Here is a 26,276-nt window from a genome sequence, read left to right as displayed (position 1 = left end):
GTTTCCCCCCATCCTTTCTCCCCGTGAGCAGCACAGGCAGCAGCTGCAGGAGGCGTACGAGCTCCCTGAGCGCCCAGCTTACGCGGGGCACCGGCATGCTCAGCCAGCAGCACCGACCCCACTGGAGGAGGGCTAATCCTGAGACTGGAGAGGAATCAGTCACTGACCCAGGGAAGGGAAACCCCATTTATTTAGGCTATTTGAATTTGGCACGCACAGAACATATCACAGTAACGCACTGGAGGCTAAGGGTTTTGGTTTTTTTTTTTTTTTTCTTTTTCTCTACAGACATACAGGAAAACTCTATGCAACTCCCATGTACACATTACACAAAGGAAACAGCTTTAATCAACCACTGGTGAAACATGGAAGCTTTTAAGATCTCTGTAGCTGGCACAGGAATGTTCTCTACCCCCCCCCCATACAAAAGGCATTTCAGGTCAAACTTTCTAGGTGATATTTCCATGCATTTCTACAGAATTAAAGAAGCTAACAGACAAAAAGCCCAGATCAAGCCATATTAGTCAGGCTGATTGGTTCCAAGTTAAATCAATAGTAATTATGGACAAATGGACCAAGTGACCAAAGACTTGGGCTGAGAATACCACTTTTTAACATGTGGTTCTTTCTCACTGTACTACCCATAACTGGAGAGCTCCGATACAAGAATCTGCATTTGTTAAAGCCTCAGAAGCATCTGATCCACTAGTAAGTGTGTATTAGAGAATCTAAGGTAGTTCTAAATTAAACTATGTCAACAGAAAAGCAATTTTTATAGAATCACTCAGGCTGGAAGAGACCAAGACACTTCATAACAAGAAAATTGAACCTACAGAACAAGTGAACTTTTAAATATTATTACTGCACTGTGAGTTTACAAGAGAGTGGATTAGGACTATTTCTCCAGAGAAGTGTGTCTATTTTCTATTTAACTTCAGAATTAGTCTTTATTAGTACTGCTCTGCAACTGCAAGCACTAAGAATTTAACCCAGTTTTGGTGCCAACGGGTTGCTTTAGCCTAACTTTAACTACAGGTTTTAAGTTTTGTATTAAACAGTTACAGGGGAAAAGTTTGAGTTTGGCAATTTGGCCAGTAGCCTCAAAAAGACTGACTGAATTTTGCTTGTTACAATTTAGAAAAGTAAGAACAGGAACCAGATTGTTCTCACCTCCCCCACCCTTTCGTCCCATGATACACTGCTGCATTGGACCAAAATTTTTGGAGACCCTTAGTGTTAATCCATTGGGGACAGTATTGGGCTGGACAAGCAATGCAAATATTAATACACCAAGATAAATCCTTAGATTTGATTTATTTAGGGTCATTTGTACATACGAGCTACATCTCCAAAATCTACTTTATTCTACAAGACAGCTTCCCTACAGTTAGTGAAACCCTTGCCTAGAATGGTTGCTTTACATAACTGATATATTAAAACATGGAATGCTTGTAGAGTTGTGGCACTGTATGACATCTACACAGGACTTCCTTCAAAAGCTACGACTAGGGAGCCTCCTAGCTTCTCAGCAATGCAAGCTCGGTTGAGGTCCTCTGGCCCATTTGCTTGGCATTCATGCTTTATGCCTAAAAAAAGAGGCAAAACACTCAATAATGCAGTATTTCAACATGCTCGTAATCAAAGAAACATACTTGGTAGTAATATTAGAAGAGGCAATCCGGTCACTCAAGCAGTTAAGTCCTGCCTTAGCTTAGGAATTTGGATGGTTTTCCCTTGATATGTCACAGGAAACGTCTGGCTACACACCAAATATCAACATAGAGTATCAGGGAGAAAGTTTTCACTAGCTCAGTGCTCAGACTGTTAGCGTTTATACTGCAGGCTCTCTCACAAGTGAATCTCTCTTTTCTAGTGCTACCCTGGATATGGCAGGTGAGGGAGCTACACACAAGCACACTAAGATGGCTGACTCAGCTCCCCCTGGCTCTGGAGAGGTGGGTGAAAGAGTCAGAGTGAGAATCTCAGATATGGAGACCAGAAAGACTTTGTTGGTCTAAGGAATCAACAGTGGTTTTTTTTTTTTGGAGGGCAGGGAGCCCAGCCCAACCCAAGCCTGTCTTACATGGAGAAAAGCAGAATTTCTTCAGGATTTCTTTTTTCAACTTCCACATGTGCAGTACACAACAGTTTCCCTGGATAGTTCCAATCCACTAGTGAGTTGTCCTGTGAAGGCTGGCACTGCTGTACAATGATCCTGTCAGTCTTGCACGCTGCAAGATTCTGGCCCAGCGCAGCACGAGGAACTGAAGGAGAGGGGGCAGTGCTATCTGGCTACCAGCCATCATAATGACTAACTTAGCATGAAATTTCTGAATGCTGCAGCAAGGTGCTTACTCCTTGGTTAATGGTGCCTGACAGGCCGATCAGAACTTCACTTCTCCACTTAGGAGATGCGATGCCCTTTTGAAATGAGTAATCATAACTGTACCTCTAAATCAAGTGAATCGTTAATTACTACTAATACAGCACAGGAAGTTTATGAAATTGCATATTTCAACAGACACAGGGCTGAAACTCCTCTGTCACAGAGGCAGCTCTGCACAAAATCCAGCTCTGTATTATGAATCTACTGTTTTCGAGCCTGTAGGGTGCAGATGTGCTGCTCTGTACAGTACAGCTAGTGTCACACACTGCAAAACCTGCTCTTGTCCTCAGCACAGTTCTAGTGCCTCTAAAATTCAGTCAGACAGTGTAAGTTTTAGCCAAAGCTCATTTTAGCTCTGTCACAGGGCATTTCACCTGTGAAGTTCTCATCTCTCACTAGTATCTCAAAAAAACACCCCAAACCAATTAGCCAGCAGTTAAGCCTTGCTGTGTAAGCATTTTAGGGGCATGGCACAGCTAGGAGTGTTAGCTGCATTACATACCTTGAAACTTCTTTTTGATTGCATCCTTGGAGCTTGCATAGATCATCTTACTTTTGAGAGGTGCTTGTTCTGGTGCCCTAGTGGGATACACCAAAAAGAGTGCAATTAGGGACATTTACTATCCGTCACAGACAGAAGCAGTATCCTACCGCATATGAACAAGTGAAATGTCTCATGGCTCAGAATACAGGCATTAAGCTGCCCGGCTCACTTTAAGCTTGCCATCTTGTCAGCCTGGGCAATACAAATGCTCAAGAGACCTCACCCGCAGTGCTCGGACTGCACGTTAGGAATGAGCGAGTTGGGAAGATGGCTTACCACAAGAAAAACATCAGCTCTTCTTTTTTGGATTCCTTGGTCTCAAAGCTTGCATCATACAAGGCATAACGGCAATCCTTCTCGGGAAGCATCTGCACAAAGTGCTTGAAAGGGTCGGTAACTGTTACACCGACATCTCCCACCAGAATCTCTTTGCCTTCTTCCACAATAATGCACTTTTTGTCTGGACTGAGGCAGAAGATGACAGCCTTCTTCCTCTTCTTAATTTCCTCAGGCGTAGAGCACTTCCGTACTTTCATGTCATAGAAGATACGGCATACCTCATCGGCAACTTGTACTCCAGATGCCTGCGAAGACAAGGGCAAAGACCTTTAGGGCTACCACCACAAATTTTCCCAACTCCATTACTACACTGCTTTAAATCTGAGGCTAGAAGACAACCAATACTGGGAACAGTCACCAGTGGCCTGAGAGTCTCGTCAGAAAAGGCTGCAGGCCCTCTTTTTCCAGGCCAAGGAAAGAATCTGGAGTCTCGATGCTGCCCACAGCCAGCTGCCAAACCAAAACTATTCCAAAGAAGGCACAATCCTACTTACATTAGAACAATGTTTTGGGGTAGTTTTACACGCATGTCCACTCCTTGTCCTCTGAGATTCAGTTGCGGCAGATCCTTTGGCATTACAGCAGCTTAATTTTATTACCCATTTCAGGCTGCCTAGACAATCAAGGATCTTCTGTCCAAAGTTTCCTAGCTGTTTCTAGCATGCTTGCTAGCAGCTTTAGGAACAGAGGTAAAATATGGCCAAATTCCACGCTTGTCACATGGATTTCATTTAGAGATCAAGAGAGACGTGGTGGAGTACTGGGACCATAGTGGTACCATTTTTAGCTGAACAAGCCAACCTTCAGAAGTTGCTCTGAAATCAGTGTTTTAAAGGGAGAACTTGCAAGTCTAAGCATTTACTTCCCAGCAGTTCCTCCATCAGTTTTTAAAGCAAGCTGTGGGCCTTTTTCAACCCCACCCCCCGCCCCCCTCCTTGAAGTCTGATGGGAAATTCTAGTTACTGTGTGGTATCCCCCTGTGCTAGCTCTAATAGAAGGTACAGATGCAGTATTACCAATCTAATGTTAAAGTCAGCTGCACAGAATAAAGAGGACAAGACCTAGCAAAAATGACAAGAGGCTGAACTGCATTTTCAGTCTGCTGCTTTTTTGGGAATGAGGGAAAAAAAAAAAAAGAGGTGGCAGGGTAGAAGCATTTGTATCTGAGTTTTGTTCTCAGAGTGCAGCAAAGTTAGCTTAAAAGCAGCTGTGCAATAGCAAATACTGCAAATATGAGAAGCCATAGTGGCCAGCACACTGTGCTGGAAGGACATCATGGCCACAGCAGCAAAGACCAAATTGAAGCCTGTCCAACACACTGTATGCAGTGTAAACAGTGAGATTCCTTTCAAATACTGCTTCTTCCCCCACCGGTTTTTGGGCTTCCAAATTCAAATGACATTATCCTCAGATATGGCAACTCGTATCTCAGAAGGAAAATCACCCTCCTCCCTCTGTGTAAACTGACACACGTCACTGTTACAAGCACAGTCAGCAGTACTAAACAGTCAGGTAAAGCATTATGTGAGATATACCAACTGAAAAAGACTAAAGGTTGTTCTTCATTTTGTTTTTCCTTAAGCTCAGCCCCAAAACATGTGCTTGATGGATTCATTTGAGGGGGGGCATTGTACCTTGTCAGAGTGGAAGTGTTCTAAAGAAACAGCAGAGTTCTGTTGCAAAACCAGGTAGCTCAGTGGTGAAGGAGAACTGCTTAGTGCTAGCTTTCAAACAGGCTGTCCTTGAGAGATAGTTATTGATCAGACAACTACTTCTAAGTGTGTTTTTTTTAAAGCCTTGACCAATGCCTACCACGCAGGACCTCAGATAAGCCCAGATCCTCCTTTTTCTACCAACATCTCTCCTGTAACTTCTAGTGGCTGGCATAGCTTTGCCAACCCAGTTGAAGAGAGGCGGCATAGCTGGCAGAACCTATTACCATGGAGTTTGGCATCTAGATTCCCAAGTGCTTGGTCATGCAAAACCAGGACAATCTCATACAGCAGTGAATCCGAGACAGCAGCTTTCCCTAGCGTGGAAAACAGCACTCTTTCGGGGTTTACTCAAATACAAGGGGACCTCCCTCAAGATTTACAATGCATGGCTGTCTGTTAGGGGTAATCTATCCAGAAACTCTTGCACTTACTTTGGGATAGGGAGTAAGTCACTGTGTCTCAGCTGCCTGCCAGGCAGCCACCCTTCTGCGTATCTCCAATAAGGCAAGAACAGTAAGCGGAGAAAGCCTATTCCAGGATAAATTCAAGCAAAAGTGCAAACATCGACTTGAAGTGACTCATTCCTCTGTCACCTCCTCCATATGGAGAGACTGCACTTTGTTAGCGTGTGACTGAGAACTAATGAGGAACACAGGTCTTTCTCCTCCTGTCCCTGTGGCTGGTGTAGGCAAGAGCTCTCTGGGAAGACACTAAATAATACAAGGTTGCCCTAATAAAGCAAACAGTGCAGTGACAAGAACTATTGCATCATTCACTAAGGACAAACCCACCGTGAACTCAAGACAACCTTTTTTTTCCTCCTCAGGTTTGTCTTCTAACTAATGGCACCTCAGTAGCTGACAATAGGTGTTAAGACTCAGCCTTTAGCCACAAAAAAAAAATAAAAAAAAAAATCAAGATTCTAAGTAGAAAATGCTCAGAAAGCCTGAACTAGCATGGGAATAAGTCTAGTAATCGCATAAAAGCGGTTCATGTCACCTAGCTTTACTTTTTGTCAATTCTTGATCTTTACAGCAAGACCACAACTAATTCCCCTGCACTAATTCCCATTGCCAAGAAGTTACCTTTGAAAGAAGAGGTTAATGCTGAGCAGAGCGCCAGAAGCAAACAGCAGCAGTGGAGCTGCAGGTTGATGCAAACTGTGCAGTCCAGAGCATATGCTTGTGCTACTGCACAGCCAGAAACATGTCTCCAAGTTGGGAGACAAGTTGTTTCCTTATAAAGAAACTGAGCACTGCTGGCAAGTCAGTTCAGATTCCAAAAATGTTGAGAGTATTTAGTCTGGAAACTCAAAATTCACTGTTAAACTGCAGCTGATAACTGGGACTGACCAGAAGCTGAAGGGACAGTAGTTAAGAACTTTTATTTCTTAGCTTTCCAAAGCAAAAGGTTGTTAGTAGCTGGTACTACTCCCTTTTCACAGCTGCTGTGAAACTGTACAACCCCTGGATTCATCACACAGGCTGACGTTAGGAGCCATTATATTGCTAGGGACAATGCAGATTTGTTCCATCTGAGAAAACCCTATAGCTGTGTCACAGTATGGGTTGAAATGAACCCATAAATCCCTGGTGCAAAAAGAGGATCTACTTTTGTAATTGTAGGACTCCCTCTTCAACCCTGGGCTTGCACCAGCCACAACTGTCTTCGTAAACATACTTGGAGAAAAAAACAAACAAACAAATCCCTGGCAGCTTTTGTTGTAAGGTAGTTGCAACCATCCTGCACAGAGCAGCAACAGGATGACTGTTAAGAGCACAGGAACAAGGAGAAATGCCACACTCCTAAATACATGTCCTCAATCAACATCTTCCCTGTCTCTGATTTGCGCAGAATAGCTGGTGAGAAGCATCCACCCCGCCAGTAATGACAGAATAAACATTTATTTGTTAGCCTGGATTTTCTCTCTTTGGCCCAATATCACTCTGCTCAGAGGATTCAATACAGCACATTCATCATTATTTTGTGCATTCTGGCTTGAACGCTGCAGGGCTACACCAGCTAGCCTGGCTCTGTACCTTTTTCAGTATGAAAGCAGTTACCCAACCCTGGACTGGTACGTGGGTAGATGTGTTGCAGGTACTTGTCGGATATGTGACCACCAGCTGGTGACATTTTGTTATGGGGGACAGATCAACCCTGTAACAAAAAGGCAACACCAACTTAAAACAATTCTCGGGATGCAACTGCAGAGAAAAGACTACATTCAAGTAGCCAGCCAGTTTCTATAGGTGTCGAGGACCTTAACTGCAGGGCCAGTTAACCTCCCTGAAACAAGGCAGCAGCAAGGAGGCAAGCCACTTAAATATCAGATGGGAAAACGATGCCAGTACAGCATATTCAGGGAGACATTCAGGCAAGAATGGACAGAGTAAGTTGGTCTGAGGGAATCGGCAAAAATGAGTTCTCCCCAGTACCTTCATGCAACTATTGCAAAGGAGGCATGTCTTGGGGCCAGTGTTGCCTTCTACATTATTCTGGAGCACTTCTACCAGCACCCTCATTGTCTTTTCACACAGACTGCTGTGGGCACATGAGGTAATTGGTTGCATTAAATGCCTTGTCAGCATGCGCTGCAGTAACACAGCAGCTCTTATTCCCTACACAAAGCCATCGTTCCTGCCTTAAGTGCAAAGCACTGCAGAAGTCTTGTGAGAGCAGAATGCCGTCCCTACACAGGGCAGCCCAAAGAGAGAGCCTTCTGTCTAGCAGGCTTCCAACTGCAAGAGCCGTCCCCAGCTGCCTCCACTAATAGCTTCCAACATTTTGCCTCCATCGGCAAGTATCTACAACTGAAATTTAATCTATATGGGGGAAGACTGAAGAATAATCCAAAGCTTTCTCAAGAAAGTCCCCATATACAAAAAGCCACTTCAGGAGCGAGACATATGCCTGATAAACTGGATTTGTAGGAAGCCTGCATTGAAACACAACTTGGACACAATGAAATTTGCCTTCTCTTTTATTAAGCAGCTCTGTGAACTGCAGTATTTTTCTTGAATATTTAAAATATTGTACCTAAGAAAAGTCTTTGTTCCCTCCTCAGCTGTAAGACAGCCAAGAAGACTTTAAACTAATGTCTTAGTTTGCCTCCAGACAAGTGTGAAGGACTGAATTTGGTTTTAAGGATTGGCTTTTTTACAGCGAGGGTTTTATTTCCCGTGATCAGAACCTTAAGAGCCCTCCATAGTGGTGCCTGTGCCATCTACACAGACATTTCAAGCACCAGTTTTTGTCTTGTTTTGTTTGGGAAACATGCACACACACACTGTATACACCAGCATGGACTATCCACAGCTACTCCAGTGGAAACTTTTGCTTCTTGGAAAAGCATCATCAATTTTTCCAGAATTTGACACCAAGAACTTATTAAATTATGCCTTGTTTAATTGCAAAGGCAGATTTGAGAACACTGTACTCCCATGTTTGCTAGTAACATTACTGCCAGGTATTTGGTCCTCCGTTTCTTCAGCAGACACCTTGTTTCCCCTATGCTTGGCAAACCATCCCTCCTTATCTACCTTCAAAATCCCCTTCCACTGCCAGAACTGCCTGTGTAACCATGTGGCATTTCCATCTGACTCAGTAATGTGTCATAGGACATCTCTGCGACAAGTATTTTTTCAATTAAACCTATTACCACCCGACTGTTCTGGGACAGCAGCCTTCACAAAACTGTCCCTTACACTGCCACGCAATACCCTGGGACATCATCAGCACCAAGACCTTGAAGGGAAAAACTAAGCCAAGTTAGTTGTGAAAGCACCTCACAGAAAGGGAGGGTCACATAGCCCGGCTGCAGCTAACAGAGGGAGATTTTGCCAAATCAGGCCTCTGAAAAGGTGTCAGCTATGGCCGACAAGCTGACTGAAAATGTGGGTGGCTAAAAATACAAGGATCTTAAATACTGCTTTGCTTTTAATCTGGTATTTGAGCACTCAAGAAAACCCATCTGATATTATCACCTCCACTTTACTGAGTAGGAAAGGAGGCAATACATGGAATGACTAGTTTAACTTTATCCCAAAGATCAGCACCAGTGTGGGAATACCTGTGACTCCCCAAGTCCCAGTAGGCCCATGTCCTCTGCTACCTACAGCCTGCCAGACACCTCCATTTATACCAGGCAGCCTATGCATCTGAAAGTCCAAAGCTTCAATTCAGATCTGAAGCATGATAGGAAACATAACTGCCTTTTTACTGCTGTTGTGTAAGAGGCCATTATTTGCACACCATAAACCAGCAAGAAGTACAGACTTATTTGCATATCACTTGTAGGCAGATTGTGCCAGCTAGACTCAAGTTTTTTATTTTGCATTATTTGGTCTCTTTTTTGGGGAGGAAGGTGTGGGGGAAGGAATCAAAACTCTTTTCAGCTTCCCCCCCCCCCCGCCAATAAGAAGGGTTATCAACTAGATGAGGAGAGACAAGTAAGAAAGCAATTATTTAAAAAAAAAAAAACCAAACAGAAAAAAAGTCTCGCCTGAATTCCTGGAGGTCACTTCCTCAGCTTTCAGCCAAAGAGGAAATCATCACCTTCTCCCAAACTACCATAAAGGTATTCCTAATACAATTATCAAGGTAGGTAGAACAAGCAACACCCACAAAAGGCAATCCCAGCAATGTGGCTGAAAAACAGGAACTGTAGTAGCCAGTAGCAAGGCAGAAGTTGAGTAGTAGCCATTCCTGTGTTTAAATGCATGTTTTTAAGGTAATGTGGGTGTAAGCTGGTATGCAACAGAACTCTCTGAGGAAAGCAAAGCTTCTTAGAAACACATTCAGCACAGAAATCAGCTATTATAAGCCCAAATGTCTGTAAGAATTTTCTTGTGGCCCTCCAGGCACCTATGGCAACCTAAAGCTTAAACCTCACCCTTAAAAACAGGCTTTGAAGGCCTGCTCTGGGCATCCCAGATACTCATTACCGAGGTATCCTTCCTGGAGATGGCTGTGAATACTCAACAGTCAGGCGAGCAAAAGGCTCTGAACAGCTTTACATGCAAGTTCTGGCTGTCTGCAGGCTCTCCCGCATGAGATCGCTTAGGTCAGCCCTTGCTCCCAGCAGGAGCCTCTTGATAGCGATATTCTGACAAGGCAAGTAGGAACATGCCAGACACCCACACTACCAATTGTCATGAGGCTGTCATCTTGTATATGAGGCATATGTACCTTGTAATTACACAGATTTGGGAACAGCATTGACTAACAACCAAGAAAAATAATTTGCACGGTCCTCCAAAGACCATGGACTCATTTAATCCAGTAGCAAAGAAACTGAACCTTGTGGCAAGACACAAAAGCAGAAAATCCAATGCTCTTTTGATACCAAATGATGCCCTCCTGCTGGCATTACTGTACTTTGCCAGAAGGCCTACACTCTTTGCCCAAAAGCAAGTTCATTTGCCGCAACTGGAAAGCATCTTAAAAGAGCCAGCACAGACCCTGTTCCAAAAAGGAGATGACTATGTGAAATACTAGTTTTGACTGACTGGGGAATTCTCTGGTTCCAAAGCAAGATGAAGCCTGACACACTGAGTAGTCATTCTAAACTAGGTTTGCGTACTGCAGAGGTGGTAGCTAGCTTGTTCAGACAAGCCTATTTTAAACAAGAGCTGCAAGTCTCGTCAGACTTTTAGCAGCTTCATCTGCAACTCCCATTAGCTCTGCTCCACACTGCAGACCAGCCACAGATGCTTTAACTCGGGTGTTATAGGAAGCAGGGGGATTAGTAGCACATCCTGTCTGCCAGGTCTATACAGACTAAAAGTTTTATTTACTGGATATACCACACGTTCAAGAAACTAATGGTAAATACCATGGGAAGGCATCAATATGTAGCCCCTCTACTAAAGGCAAATAACACAGGCAAGCGCATCAAAACACACAGATGTTTGTTGCTGCACACTTTGTGCACGACTCAAGCAAAATCAGGACAGCAGTTAAACTGTATGAGTGAATAATTCAACTGAATTTGTCAGTCTCAGTCGCCTGAGTTAAACAGGGATACAAACTTTTAGTGTAGGCAAATCCACAAAAAATGAACCACCATGGAGCATAATAGCTGTGTGGTCTATTCCACCCCATTTACGAAAGGAGTTCCCTGGCATTTTTTATGAAAGCCAGAGAAAACGGTCAAGTCAGTGCGGACGCTTAATAATTTCTATGCTTCCTCTGTTTCCAACATTTTATCTTAGATACCACGTTTCCAGCATTGTATCTTCTCTGAGCAGAGAAGCAAACCAGAAATCTCTGAAGCGCTTGTGGCAAGTACCTTAAAATTTAAGCTTCTCTGAGCGACCGCTGCAAAAACGTGTTTGTTGCGACTAGCGTCTTCCTTCCGCCGGTTTTGCTTCCCCCCTTTTGTCTGCTACCAGGACTGCTGACTCCAGCCGGGCCCGATTAAGGGCGGCCTGGCCCCGGGAGGCTGCGCGCCGGGGCCGGCGGAGCGGGGCCCTGGCTAGCGGGAGGACGGGGGCTCGCCTCAGCCGCCCCGCTCCGCCGAGGAGCCGCCGCCGTTTTCTAGGCCAGGCCTGAGCCCCTCGGTTTGGGGAAGATGGCTCCCGCCCGGGGCCGCCGTCGGGGCGGATGCGGCCGAGGCCGCGCTTCCTCCCAAGCGGGGCAGCCCCACGGCCCTCGGGGGGGCTCCCACCAGCCACCCCACACCCCCCCGCGGCCTTTCTGCCAGGCTGCGACCGACCCCCCGCGCATCCCCTGGCGTGGGGTGGGGGGGTGAGCCACCGCCCCTCCCCTCCCCCACCCTACGGCCGCGCCCTGCGGCACGGGGAGGGGCCGCGCATCGCCCCGCGGCGGCCGCCGCCGTGTCCCCCCCCCGCCTCCGGCTCTTCCCGCCTCACTCGCCCTCCTCCCCGCCCCCGGCGAAATGGACGCGCCTGCCCCTAGCGCCTGTGTGAGGCGCGGGACGTACCATCGCCTGACGGGGGGAGGACCAAGGGGAGAGGACAGTTCCATCGCCTCAAGGAGGGAGGGGGGGGGGAAGTAACCTACCGCCGCCTCATGGCGGGATGGGGGCGGGGGAGAGGGGGAAGGGAGGAGAACGGATCCGCCGCCGCCTCAAGTTCAAAGGCGAACGGAAAGGACCGGGAGGAGGGAAGGAGAAGGAGCGGGGGGCGCGCTGCTGTCACGCCGCCGAGCACAGCACCAGCCAGAGCGCAGGCCGGGATGCGGCGGGCGGGCGGTACCGACCGCCCCCTCCCCCATTTCCCCAGGGACGAAGGCGGAGGAGGGGGGGAGGGGAGAAGCCCGGCGGCCCGCGCCCCCCGCTCCCCCAGCGGCGCCCGGGTCCCTACCATGGTGTCGGCGGGGCGCTGGGCGGCGGAGCGCGGTGCGGCAGCGGCTGCTCCCCTCGGGTGCTGGGCGCGGCGCGGGCTCCGGCAGCAGGACGGGAAGCGGCGAGGGCGCGAGCCGGGCGGAAACGCTGCCGACGTCACGGCCGCGGTGCCCGGAGGAGGAAGCGGTTGCTATGGTGGGACCCTGCGTGGCAACGCCCCGGGCCCGCCCCGCCCCGCGCGCACGCGCGGGCCCGCCTGCCCCCAGGGGGAGGGGAACCCACGCACCCGCAGCCCCCCCGCTCCCGCCCGGCCGAGGGCGGGGGCTGCCCAATCACAGGGGGAGCCGCCGGCTGATTGACGGTGGTCGTGCGCCGGCCGGCCAATGGCGGCGGCCCTTCTGCGAGGTGGGGCGGGACTACCTGCCCCAAGGTGTGCCGCGGGGGGGGGGCGGCAGGGCGCTGAGGGGAGAGTTGGGGGGTTCAGGCAGCCGTGAGGGAAAGGGCGGGGGGCGCTTGGGCCGCTGCCGGCGTGGGGCAGAAAGAGGATTGGGGCTGCTGCGGGGGGTCAGAAGGGACTGAGGCAGTCGTGAGGGGGCAGAGGAGCGGCTGGGGGGCAGCGGGGGGTGGCTGTGGGGCGGCCATGGCCCTGGGGCAAGCAGGAGGGGAGCCCGCGGGGGGAGGCGGCCTGAAAGAGAGCAGATGGGGGCGGGCGATCAGAGGAGCTGGCGAGGAGGAAGTGTGGGGCTTTTCTTTCTTTCTCTCCCCCTCTCTTTTTTTTTTTTTTGAGGGTTTTTTTTAATACCTACTTTGGTGCGATCTCAGTCAGGCACTCCTGATTGGCTCAGGCCGGCCGCGCTCGCTGCGTGCTGTAGGAAACCCTGTGCATTTCTTCCCGGCGGCGGCAGCAGCAGCAGCGCTACCACCACCACCACCAGCAGTAGCAGAAGCAGCAGCAGCCGCCGCCGTGTCCCCGTATGAATCAGAGCGTCATCTATTTCAGGTGGCTGAAACAATGAACGGTTTGTCCTCGGGACAAAGCTGACCGCTGAGAAAGCGCTGCTGCTGCGACCCCGGGGCTCGGAGAAGCTGCTGTTGTGTGTTTATTGCAGTACTGCTCACTCTGAAATGCTAGGAAAACATTATTTCCTTAGTGTTTCGGGGCAGTGAGGCTCAGGCTTTTTGTAATCAGATTGCAGAAGCACCTGCTAATGTTAAAAACTGTATAGACAGTTAGGTTTCACTGCTGGATCCTGACTGCGGTGACGTTCCCAGCTCGACTCAATGAGCAAAAAGCCCCCAGCATCAAGCTTATTTATTGAGTCTCTGTGCCTGCTTGTAAGCAGAAAACAAAACCAAGACTCGACTGCATATTTTCAGGGCTGGGCTATGAGGCAGGAGTAGTTCATACCAGGTTACAGCTAGCATGAAGCTTCAGTACTAAATGTGTGAGCCGTACCTTGCAGTTTTCATCCATATTGCTGTTCTAATTAAGGGTGTTATATTTTGATTTTTTTCCCCTCCTTGTGGCATACCACAGTAGATGCCCTTTTTAGATGCTGTTACATCTATTTAAATTCGATAGAAGTTGCTGAAAGGCCCCATGTTGAAGATGCATGTATTGAAAAAGCAGCCCTATTGCATTAGGCTCCTGTGTTGGGTGGCTTACGCTGGCCAGGGGTCCCTTTTGCAAGAGCATTTGTTTCAGATTTGTGGTGAAACTAGCAAAAGACCTACCAGTATGATTTAGACTTAAATGGGGGGGGGGGGGGGGATAGTTCTTCCTTAGGCTCTTTTCTGATGTATTTAACCAAGGGATGCTTAAATTTGGACCAAGGTCTTAACCGACTTTGGAAGCAATAATAAGAGTCGAGTAGGGACGTGTTTGGTTTTTGTTTAAAACGAGTCAGATAAAATGTCTGTGTAATAGCAGAGCTTCAGTCCTACAGATCTGTTTCTCTGGACAGCTTGTTCCAGTCCTCTCTTTCTGTGGTGGCTGCTAGCCTGGTGGCTGGGAGAGAAAAACGAGGCGGGTGCTGTTTGGCAATAGGGCCTCCCTGCACAGACCTCCATCTCTGGTGGCATGTAAGAGAGACCTGGGGCAGCTGTGCTTTTTAGTCTTAATTGATGTGGGTGATCGGTCTGTTACTGTTCCAAACTTGCTCTTCATAGATTGGTTTCACTATGAAAGGGGGGTACAGAAGTAAGACATCCTGGGGAGGAGGGGAAGGGATGATGTAAGGCCATGAGAGCAGGGCTGGGGCTGTTTCATGTTGTATACTTATAAGGGAAAATGAGTTGGAACTGGCCTGTTGGCTCAGTCTGTTTCAAGAGGTCTTACTGCGTTTTTGGAAACACTGCAGTGGATTGAGAAAGTATCTAACTAGTTAAAGGAACCTCAGCAAGGACAGGAGCTCCTTCACCAGCAGAGTAAGGGAGATCTCTCTACTTGTTTCTGTCTCATGGGAAAATTGTGCTTGCTCTGGGAAGCGTACTTACCAAGAACCACGATGGCTTTTTGAAAGGTTTAATTCCCCAAAAAACAAACCAGCATAGCTCGGTGAGGCATAAACCCAGCAGCTATGGTGCTTTGAGGAAGCTAGAGGCAGGAGCTGTGCACCAAGATGCACAGACTAGTGTGTGGCTTATGGTGGTACCAGCCTGCCTTAGCAGCCTCAGCCCTATAGCTCCACCGACTGCCTGCTGTACCAGCATGGGTGCTGGGAGCTCCAGCTCTGCACTGGCAGCTGCCTGCTGGTGATCAGCAGTACCTATGTCATGGTTTGAGAACCCCTACTGTATGTAAATCCCACGCTGCTGCTTGTGTAAGGGAAAGGGAGTCTGTTTTTCCAGTCCTGTGCTGCTCCCTGACTCGACAGCCCGTGCCTTGCATGCCTGTGACCTTAAGCATCACCCCAACCGTTCGCAGCGCTGCGGTTTCCCCCAGAGAGGGCCTGCAGCAAGGTCCTTGTGCGGCAGCTACGTAGCTGTCGTCTCAGTGCCTGAACCGAGGGGAAGCTCCCAGTTTTGGGGAGGGCAGAAGGGAATTTCGGTGCTTCTTTCTAGGAGCTCCCTTTCATCAGTCCTGCCTTTTTGACGGGACAGGGACATGGAGCAGAGGTGAGGAAGTTGAGCCTTGTGTCTTATTGCCACACTGACCTTCTCATGGCTCACTGCTCCGCTAAGGCGTGCTCTGTTACGGCCAGCTGCTGTACCAGCGAGCAAGGTTAAAGGCTTCCAGGGGCTGAGACTCTGAGCTCCCCTTCACCCCCAGGGTTTCAGTGCAATACAGGGTTGTTACATAGCATTGTGGAGATGGAGGGGTTTTTTACATTGCTGCTTTTCAACACTGAATAAGCTTTGTCCTTTTTTCCTAGCGTTAGCGTTATAAATAAGCTAGGTTGAAAGCTCAGGCTGGAGGTTTGGACGAACTACCTCGAAAGGTGAATCCCTCTTCCTCCCTTGAGGCAAATGGTATTTGCAACTAACCTGAAACTTTGCCTCCCCACCCCCCCCATCTGTCTGCCAGCCATGAGGGAGCTGAAGAAATTTCAGCAATCCTGTAGCTGATGGTGACTGCTTTGGCTACAGCCTGAAGCACTGGTGTGGATTGCAGCCGACAAGCTTCTGCCCAGTGAAGGACCTGCTTCAAAACTCAGCATGGTCGATATAAAAAATTGCCCATGGACTCCCATTTGTGAATGACACCCTGCATCAACAGAAACCAAAGATCAATACATCCACCTCACTGACTTTATAGCATTTGAGCTGGTGACTACTTGCTTACTTTATATGCCTCAGCTATTTGAACTCCCCCTCCCGTCCTCCAAGCTACTGACTCATTTCCTTCTCTAAAACCTTCCTTTTTTAGCCTTTCGCTCTGAAGTATTTGGTGGCTGTTTTGAGCCGCCTGCTCCATGCCTTACTTAGGCAAACTCCTACATGACAGCCCTGCAAGCCTTGCTTTTGTACCATGGAAATCGTTTCTTTTTTCCCCAATACTTCCAGTTCTGAAGGGCAGTTTTAGCTACTGACTGTGCTCTTAAGCAAATTGCTTCTTTGCTGTTGGAACTGACAATCGGCAAAGCAGCTGGTGAGCTGAGACTGCTGCTGCTTATGCTAATTGCTGTTGTCTCCCTGTTAGCCCCCGCTTCCCCCATCTGTCTGCATCCACCTGCTGTCTTTTCATACCCTTTTGCCCTGATCTCGCAGTTCGAGCAGGGTTCGCAGAGACTGCTCTTTGTCTGGACAACCACCCTGCAACTGCAGAGTGCCCGGATGGCAGGATCAGGCCCTGACTTTATGCGCTGTCTCATAAAGCAATGAAATGGGAGGTGTCCCCTTGTGCGAGGCCAGAGGCCGGTGGTGGCCCTGAGCTTTGGTCATGGCTGATGGGTGCTACTGTAACCACACCAGCTGAGTGAGCCTGAAATGTAGTCCATTTTTCTCAGGGCTTATGGAATATTGGCTCGGTGCTCTTGGCGTCGCAAGGCTCAGCAAAGATAATTTTAGACAGGAACAGAAAGTCTCTGTAAACCTTACAGTCATCTACTTCACTGGCAGAAACAAAGCCATGAGAAGCCCATTGCTGTGCATTGCTGAAACATTATGCTTAGTAGATGCACTGGAGTAAAAATTTAAAGGGAAATTTTGGGGGAGGAGGAGAACCTAAAGGTACTTCCAGAAACTGCTGTGGTGCTCCACTCCTTTTCTGGAGAGGTAGTGTAGCACAGCAGGCAGTGTGCAGGAACCAGGAGCCCAGAGCCTGATCCAAACCCCTGCCCTAGCCTGTGGGGTGAGCCTGGGCAAGCTGTTTTTCCCTTTACCTTAGCTTCCCCTTTGTGAAGGTTTAGCATTGTTATTACCTTTTCTATAATGCAATTTGAGATTTAGTGGAGATTGGAACTGGATGTTGCTTATAAATATGTGCTATTTTTACAGTAATGAAAAGGCTGTCCTAAATTGGTAAGGATGAATGCCAGAACTCGTATTCTTTTTAATTTGCTCTCAACTTCCACAATTGATGCAGGTTGCAGTCCTTCTAATTTCTGTACGGTAAAAGCTCTGCAGGCTATGAACAACCGGACCAGAATCTGACCCTGCTGCTGTAAAACCCGGCTAGTTCTATCAGCGTCTGGTCAGAACCATTCTGGATTGAGTGTGATGGGGAAGGTAGCCCGATGCTTCATTACCCCTGGGGCATTTTCACCACTAGAAGAAAAGAAGGAGGAGGAAATAACACAAGAAGGCAGCTCAGGAATGGAACAGCCCCATATTAATTTACATATGTAAGAATGTCTTCAAGCTACTCTCCTACCTGGCTTAATTTTTTTTCCCTTTTTTTTTTTTCTTTGCTTTTGTTGCCACGTAAGTGCCTGTCCGAAGTACTTTATATGATATAGAGAATGAAACGCATCCTGCTCCAGAATCAGTTTAAGGAGGGTTCAGCCACAGTTCAGCTCTCTCTTAAACGCTCGAAATAGGCAACAAGCAAAACTCAAAATGATTTCCCTCCGTGCACGTGAATTGGATCTTAAATCCCCTCCAGTCTGAGAAGGTTGGCTCATGTTGAGCACACTGTGGCCTTGAACGCCTCTTAACTAGCGGGTAAAGCTTTAAGCAGCATCTCTGGCTGTGTTACTCGAATGCTTTGCAGGGTTTAGTGTGGTTACGCTCCTGAGCTTTTGCTGTGAGACACGGCTGTGTGTGCAACCCCTTTTATAGAGGGGGAGGGCTGAGCCGAGAGGCTGCATGACTCTCCCAGCCTCGGGCAGGAAATCTGTGGTAAGTGTGCTGAAGTCTTCACTGCCTTTACGGGGTAACACCCTAACCTTTAGGCCATCTCTTCTCTGGGCATGTAAGATGATCATGCTACTACATACAATGCGGCATGGCTGCATGAATTTCTTGGGGAATAAGCACTTGTGGCTTATGTGGGCTTTGTTCCAGGTGTGGAGGTGGTTGCTGCTGAGATCTATCTGCAATGCCATTAATAATTTTTTATTTCCTGACTAAATTAACCCCCACTCCTCTCTCACTGCAACTCAGACAGAAGGTTGTTGTAGCAGGGTTTTTTTTTTATGATAGGGTTTGCACTTAGCTGCATCAGAATAACAAAGAAACCTTTTGGCAGCGTGTTGCTTCTGCAGGATGGCTCTTTCTCCTGGCTTGGGAACTGCAGTCCTGTTTGTGTTTGTTGGGGCTGTGACAACTTGTTGAACCTGTGTAGGTTTAGCTCTCAGGAGTGGGGGGTGCTTGGTTCTTCTTATTGGGGTGGTTAAAATTAGGAGTTCGTTATAAGGAGCACTTCTGAGGGTAAGATTAGATGGCATGTGAATTAGCTCTACCACACGTATCACCAATCGTGCAAGGTGCTGTACAGGCATAGACTGGAAAATCCCCACCCTAATCTGCTTACTGTCTAACCATGAGATAAGAAACGCATCGTGTAATGAAAAAGGAAGCAATGAGACCATATTAGTCAGCATGAAGGATGTTGATCAACAGCAGCCTGATAACTGGGAAGGATTTGCTAGGGGGTAGTGAAAGCCCCTTCAAAACTGACCAAAAATAATGAAGTAGCACTGAATGTGATTTTTGGGAGCGTGGTAGTGTACAAGGGTGGTGCTCTGAGCATTTCGGGTGGTTAGAGGAGGCCTGAGTTGCAGAGGCAGGTCTGGAGAGGTAAGCACTTGTTTCCAAAGCACAGCCCTGGCTGCTCTGAGACTAGTGAGAAGCCACGGCACTGCCAGTGCCTGCGGAGCACAACTGGGGCAGGCAGCAGGACAATCTCCTGCCCACAGCCTGGGACTGGATAGGTCTAAGAGCTATGAGAGCTGGTTGTGCCAGCGGCATTATGGGTGGGTGCTGGGGAGAGCAAGCAACCAGGTTGCGCTTGCTTATTTTTTTGCCTTCCAGTATATCAGGTAGTCTAAAGAAGGGTGTGAACCTGGTGAACCTGCCTCACACAGAGACCGACAACACTCCTACCGCTTCTGCCACTTGGAGTGGGTGAGGTGAGGTGGAAGAGTAGGAGGGTATTGCAGAGAGACAAACTGGAAAAGGGGAGGGTCTTGCTGTGTTTCCTGCAAGCGTGCAGGCAGACAGCACACAGCCACGAATGGAAACCTCCGACAGTATCCCTGACCTCTCTCCTGTGTTGTGGGTGCCATCAGCCCAGAGGATGTGGTCTTTATGCATAGGTCAAGAATGGCTTGATAGCTATAGCTCTGCTAGCCCCCTGGCCTGGTAGCTGGGCCACGGTGAGCTGCATATTCCTGTTGCCGTCGGTCTTGTCCAATGAAGTGGCTGTGGGCAAGTCTCCACTGACAAACAGGGTAGTGTGAGTGAAGCAGCCCTTTCCCACCGCCCTCTTTAGATCTGTGCTGCGCCTAGATCTGTGATGGTGGCCTGTGCTTGCTGGCTCTCCTCCGGCACACTGGGTAGAGAAAGACTAGCTGGTCTGGTGGGATGAACCAGCTTGGTGAGCCTGTGTGTTTCCAGTCTTCAGCAACTTATGGTGTCTTTCTGAGCTATTGTACTGCTTGAGTAGCACAGCTGGCCAACAAGCTGTACATGGGTGCTGGGAACAGTCACCCAGCAAGCTGTACGCGGGTACTGGCAAGGAGCATGACTGCACCTGCTTTTCTGAAGGAGGCCAGAAAGCACAGGTTGCCAGTTGATGGTGAATCCGGCTTGCCAGAGCAACTTCTTCCTTGTGCAGGCTACCCTGCAGTCCTTCCCTAGGGCTCTGACGCTTCTGCTGATTCAAAAAGACTTGAATGTAACCAAAGCACAACTCCTGGACAGTGCTTCCCCTGTCACAGAATTCTTTCTCACAACATACGATGCTGATGCTTTGGTCTCTCAGTGCTCAAAAAGGTGCTTCTCACGCTGCAGCTCCAGGGGCCTCGCCTCCAGGCAGGCAGGTGATAGACCCTCCTCTCCGCTTCGGAGTCTCTCGGTCCCAGATGCAAAGTCAGCCTCACCCCAGTTCAGAGTGGAGGTGGCCCTGCAGCCCGCTGGGGAGGCCGGGCCCTGGGGCAAAGCAAGGCTGGCGTTTCCCTCTCCCTGCAGTTTTGAGGACAGAGTCCATCGAAGGCAGGTGGAGCGGGAGAGCCGAGGGCTGTTGTCCCCTGCCAGGCCATCTGCCTGCTGGTGACTGAAGGCAGGGCACCATCTGGTGGCATGAAAGAAATTTGTCTGCACGTCTGTAGGAGCGCAGTCCTGACTTTCTCACCCGGATACAAACTAGTAGTTTCCAACTCTTTTTTTTTTTTCCTCCGCCCCTCTGTGGCTTTCTCCACCTGCCTGATGTTCTTGTTTCTCCCCAGCTGGTGCGACCATCTCTTGCAGAGAGGCCTAAGCTGACAGACTTGGCCAGCTCTGGGTTGTTCCTGGAGCATGGTGCATTTTCTCAGTCTGGGAAGAAGCGTTACAGAGCTGCAGAGGGAATTGCCCAAAGATGGGCTCTGCTAGGGCCTGTGATGTGACAGCTCCGCTCCCATTAGAGCTGTCCTAGGTCAGATCAGAGGTCTGTCTAGCCTAGTGTCCTCTTCCTGACAGCAGTTGCCTGGGGAAGGATGGACAAAGGCAGTGAGCTGGCAGCAGGACATCAGCTAGATGATCTGCCAGCCTCCAATGTGCAGGCAGGAATGTCTTGAGTTTGACATTGTGCCTCTATTTTGAATAACGTTCTGTGGATTTCATCCTTCCTGGTTTTGGGTTGTCACCATCTGAACCCATGAAGAATCCTAGTGTTCACCTTGTGGAGGGGCAGCTGGGCAGAAGGCTTCTGCCCTGGGCCAGGAGGTGGGAACAGCTGTCTGAAGTTGCAAGGGCATTGTTCATCTGCGTGCTGGGGCTTGTGGCTCAGAGCACATGCCAGAAGGGATTGATGGTATGCCACTGCTGTCTCTCTTTTCCAGGTCCCTTGGATGGACCAGATATGCCAGATGTGTACAGATTGTGGGTCTGCCGATCTTCAAGCAGAGAGGAGCAGTGGCACACAGCTGAGAACCAGGTGTCAAGGTGGGCCTTAAGGAGCAAGCCTTGTACGTGAGCTGCCTCAATGAGATGTGGTGCTTTGGCTCCTCCAGATCCCCTGAGACCCCAACTGTTTGAGAGCTACTGGACACTTGAGCTTGACTGTTCCCTCAGAAGGCAGTGCCAAAAATTGATAAAGTGGAGGCCTGTTGTTTTGTGAAAATCATGGCACTCCAAGCTCTTTCTCACCCAAATTCTCTTGGTTTTGGCTGAGTCTCACTTCTGTTTTGGGGTTTCGTGAAACCTGGATGGTGAAGATTAAGGTGTTTCTTCCCTCAGCTGGAAGGTTACACAGCTGCTGGTGTTTCTCCAAGCAGACCAATTTGATGCATTTCTCTTTCATTTTGCTGTGGGATTCCCATGAGACATCCCATCAGCTTTCCTGTTCTCTCACTAGCATTTTGGATTCCCAGAGTAGTTTTGTCCCATTTTCTTTGGACTGGAGAGCCATAGCAGCCCCTAGAAAACACTCGTCTGGCTGGTTGCTGTTGCTTTTGTCATGTAACCAAATGCAGGTACCTCCTGGCCTGTGAAGGTGTGTCCCAGCAGAGCTTGTGTGCCTGGAGAAGGGGCTGCAGAGTCATGAGGATCTGCGAGCTAGGAGTTGTGCCAGGCTCTGAAACCGGCACCCCTGCACTAAAAAGCATCTTGTCCAGCGTTTAGATCTGATTGCTCTCAGTGCTCTAGAAGAGGGCAGCACAGGACTGGTTTTCTGTTACGCTCTTGTGCCTTCCACGTGAGCAGGGAAGAGCAGTGGGGCCACTGAAAGTCCATCTTTGCAAATTCACATTTTGCCGCCAGAGAGCTCCCATCCTTCACACCAGTCCAAGGGTGAGGAAATAGTGGCCAACATGGCAAAAAAGTCCCACAGTCTCAACCATATCCCAGCTCTTGTAGGGGCTGGACTCTGTTGTGCTTGCTCTGTCTTTTAACAAAAACATGATTCTCCTAGTGCTTGGATGAGTTTTACCCCTTCATTGCAGGCTTCTTATGAAAGGGGGAATATTGAGGGTGGGAATATTGAGGCTGGCTAATGAGAGAAAACACAGTGAATGTGTGGAAATCTGGTGACAGCAATGCAGTTTTCCTCTCTCTTGTGGTTTTGGACACTCTTGCTGATGGAATAGCAGGGCTTGAGAGGGTCTGCCTGAAGCACACCCTCACTGCTAGTAGTCCTACAGAAGAATGTGGCACTTCTGCTTGCATCTGTTACTTGTGCTTCTAGAAAGAGTGTTGGCACATGCAGTAGGTTTAGTTTTGTACTAATTTGAGTTTGTAATCACCAGTGATATCACTTTTCCTGTTTAATTACAGGGTTGAAGCATTAACGCCTCCAGACAACGTAATTCTGGCCTTTTCCATCCACTCTCCTCCCTTCCGATGCCTGGCTCCTTTCCCCACCCTTACCTGGCACTTTCACAAACACCTATTCCATCTTCCCACATTTCTGCTTTGCTGAGGAGACCAGTCTTCCACACTTGGAGGAAAAGATGGGTAATTGGTTTAGTTCTCTCAATCTGTGAAACTGGTAACTGAAAAATTAGTCCTGAATGAGCAGTCTGAATGCTACAGTGAATTTGGAAAAATGACTGCGCTCCCTTCCTTGGGGCCAGTGTGATGTCTTGCCTTCCTTCTGCACTTCTCCTCCCCGCCCCTTACACGTGCTGAGAGCCTGAGGAAGCCCTGGCTCACCTGGAGCCTGTGAGACATCAGCCGAGAGGTAGTTCTTCCCTTTGTGGCCACCCCCATGGCATCTTGGTGGAGATGAATCTGCAAACTAATAGTCTCAGCTGCCTGCTCCAGCAGAGATTAAAGGGCCCTTGCAACTGCTCTCAGTTTGCTTAATCTCCTCCGTTTTTGTTCAGACACTCCTTTTCTGTGGTTCCCTACACCTGACAGAAATCCCAAAGGAACTGAGGGTTAGGGAGCATAGGGCACTAGAGTTCAAAACAGTCACATCTTACCAGATCTAGTCTCTCTTGTCCTGCTTTAGAACCACTTCAACAAAGGACCTCTCTGCCAGCAGTACCTAAAGCCCATACCTCAAAAAGCAGCAGTAGCCTGATACTTAAAAAAGCCCTTTCCTCTAGAGCCTCAGACCAGTAGGTGTTAGCTGTGCGACTGTGCCCCAAAGACCGGCTCCTTCCCCTCCTCACCTTGTTGGCTGGAGATGATGAGTGAGAGCCACGGTTGGCTGCAGCGTGGGCCAAGAGGCAGTCCTGTTCAAAGCCAGGGTGCTCTCTTGGGGAAGATGGTGCGGAATCGTCAGTCTCTCTGCTTCCTGGAGCGGCACACTGTGCTACAGCTTTGTTGTGGGAGTTTTTATTGCAATTTATTGTGTTCTGAAAAGGGTCTGGTGGAGATCTAGGCTAGTTTTTCACTGCTTTGTCTTGCACGTCATCTTGGGAGGAAGGTTCCTTGCAGGTTTCATTATGCTGAGCACTGGTGTGCGGTCACAGGATAGGGGAAATGGGGACTGTAGGTAAAAGTAAAAGCTCGTGTTAGTCTGAAAGGCATGATCTTCAAGGCAAGATGGAGGGAATTGGAAGGTTGCTTAGTTTAGGGAAGAAAGGAGTCAAGAGGTTGTAAAGATCTGCAAACATATGTGAGGTCAGCTGTGGAAGAGTAGTGTATTCTTTGTGTTCTTGCTAGCTGAAGACAAGCTGTATTAGCCTTAGATCATAGCAAGGGACATCATGTTTGGGATCAGAAAAATGTTTCCAAGGTTGAGGATAGCAAACCAGTGGACTAGGTTACCTGGGAAAGAAATGAATGTCCTTTCTTGGAGGTTCTTAAAAAGCAGCATCAAGAACAGTGTAACTTCCATCCATGTCCTCAGCTGGTCTGTCAAAGCAAAGGATGTTCTCAGGTAAAGTTTTGTGGCATAGAGAGAGGAGAGTGGAAGAACACACACCTCCAAAGACTGTCCTGGCAAGTCCCCTCATCTTAGGCCTAGGATCTTTCCTGTGATGGATCCACAAAGATTGTGCAGTGTCTGTTGGAAACTGAGTCACATAGTGCCAGGGAAGAGAAGGAAGTCCTTCAAAATCCAGGTGGTTACCAGGAGAATAATTTCATCCCAGGAAACCAAGGACACAGCTCTGGCACTTTTCAGTCCAACCTGGCTTCCTTCTGACCCTGGCTGGAGTTAGCGGCCCAGAAACATTATCCTAGCCTGGGGAGACAAGCCTGTTCTGCAACGTTATCCCTTCTCTGGTCACGACCAGCTCTGGCTGCACCGGGCAGTAGCATTACATCAAACAAGATCACCCCAAGCTAGAAATAGAAGCTTGTAGCAGTCCTGAGTACAGATGGGTTGTGTATGTCCCTGTTTGCAACAAGAGGCTGCAGCAGCTCTCGGTAGTTTGCAAGCGGTCCCCAGGGCTTTGGGTTTGTCTTGGGAGTGCTGGGTTAGGAAGAATTGCCAAGGCAAGCCAGAAGCTCCGCTTGCGCTCTCTGACATACGCAGTGAGCTCCGTCTCGCTGAGAAGCAAACCAGCAGAACTGAACAGCCGGCTGAGAGAGAGATCTCATCTGCAAAACACTCTCCCTCCTGGTGAGCTCCCTGCTCGGGGTGCAGAGCCCGATTCTCACTCCAGCATGCAGGCACTTTAAATGGGCTGTGAATTAATGCTGGTGCCATATGAAGTGTCCTGTCTTTCTCCTGAGCAGTGTAAAGGATCTTTAGCATGAATGAGAATTGGCTCCAATGCTGTAGCAGCTGCGAAATGAGTTCCACTTCTAGCTGAAATCGGTTGCGTTTTGACTGAAGCATTTTTGCTATCCAGATTTTCACTAGAAACTTATATTGAAAGAATGTATATCTTCAGTGATCATCAAAAAAGCTTCTTAGCCTGGAGGTATCCTGCTTTTGCAACATTATTGGAACACAACTGTGTCACAGCACCAAAACCTCGTATGGAGATATGCATCCTGGAGGGCTGTCTGACCTGTAAGGGTGCTTCAAGGCAGCAAGACTCCTGCAGGTGTAAACTTGGTGCAGGTCAGGGGAAATGTTTCAAAAGTTAGGGTGAGTTTGGGGACACACATATTGGAAGATCAGCATATGCTAGCGTGCATCTGTGTGTGAATATCCACAGGCATAAAAGAGCCAGGGCTCTTCTAGAGTGGGAGAACTTGCTTCATCATTTATTTATATGCTCCAATACTTGCATTTTCATGAGGCTTAGATATTTCATGTATTTGCCAGAACAAACACAGCACAAGACTCTTCTAAGCTGTTGATGAAATCGTTAAGGGGCTCCGTGTCTACTTGTGATTTTCCACATCTTTGAGTGTACTTTGAGATGTGTACATAAAATCTGGCACTCAGAGGCACCATGTGGATTTGTGATGGTCTTGGGAGCACTGCTTCTCCACAAAACAATGTCTTGATCACATCCAAGCACAGATGTTGTTTGTTTGTCTGTGACAGGTGTAGCATCGATATTTGCTTGTTGAGCCATAAGAGCCATGCTTTAATGAAAACTCATTCTTTAAAGAAGTTACAAATCGTTCATTTTAGTGCACTGGTTCAGAAAACACTGCAGTAAACTCTTTCAAAGAGAGACTGAAGTATACAGATGAGGGAGTTATATGTGGAGGGGAAATGGACAGCATTTTTTTAATGGCATATTGCAGTGTCAGGATTTTGTTAATGTGGGGTTGATGGTTGGACTGGATGATCTTCAAGGTTTTTTCCAACCTAGACAATTCTGTGATTCTGTGATATTTTTTTTTTTTTAAATCCTAGATGCTGGAAGGAAGCTATTGCATAAGAATATCCATTTTCTCATTAAAAAAAAAAAAAAAAAAAAAAAGTAAGTTTCTAACCCTCATGGTTGCTTAGAAAAACATGAAAACATGAGCTGAATGTTCCAGATAGGATGTTGAAATCAAAACCAAACACAATGGAAAACTTGGTTCATAGCTTTAAAATCC

General features: G+C 48.3%; 1 protein-coding gene across 1 annotated transcript; it reads right to left on the bottom strand.

Moving 5' to 3' along the window:
* Positions 1 to 239: 239 nt before the first annotated feature.
* DSTN (destrin, actin depolymerizing factor) lies at positions 240 to 12,516 on the bottom strand. Its single transcript, XM_074817596.1, has 4 exons — positions 12,313 to 12,516; positions 3,207 to 3,514; positions 2,889 to 2,965; positions 240 to 1,586 (listed from the first exon to the last, which is right to left on the bottom strand). The coding sequence occupies exons 1-4, from the start codon at positions 12,313 to 12,315 to the stop codon at positions 1,477 to 1,479; spliced, it is 498 nt and encodes a 165-aa protein (XP_074673697.1). The 5' UTR covers positions 12,316 to 12,516; the 3' UTR covers positions 240 to 1,476.
* Positions 12,517 to 26,276: the final 13,760 nt, after the last annotated feature.

The sequence above is a fragment of the Strix aluco genome, chromosome 3 (genome assembly GCF_031877795.1).
Source record: "Strix aluco isolate bStrAlu1 chromosome 3, bStrAlu1.hap1, whole genome shotgun sequence".
NCBI classification, from domain to species: domain Eukaryota; kingdom Metazoa; phylum Chordata; class Aves; order Strigiformes; family Strigidae; genus Strix; species Strix aluco.
The sequence above is the reverse complement of the archived record's forward strand: the minus strand, read 5'-3'. Positions and strand labels throughout refer to the sequence as shown.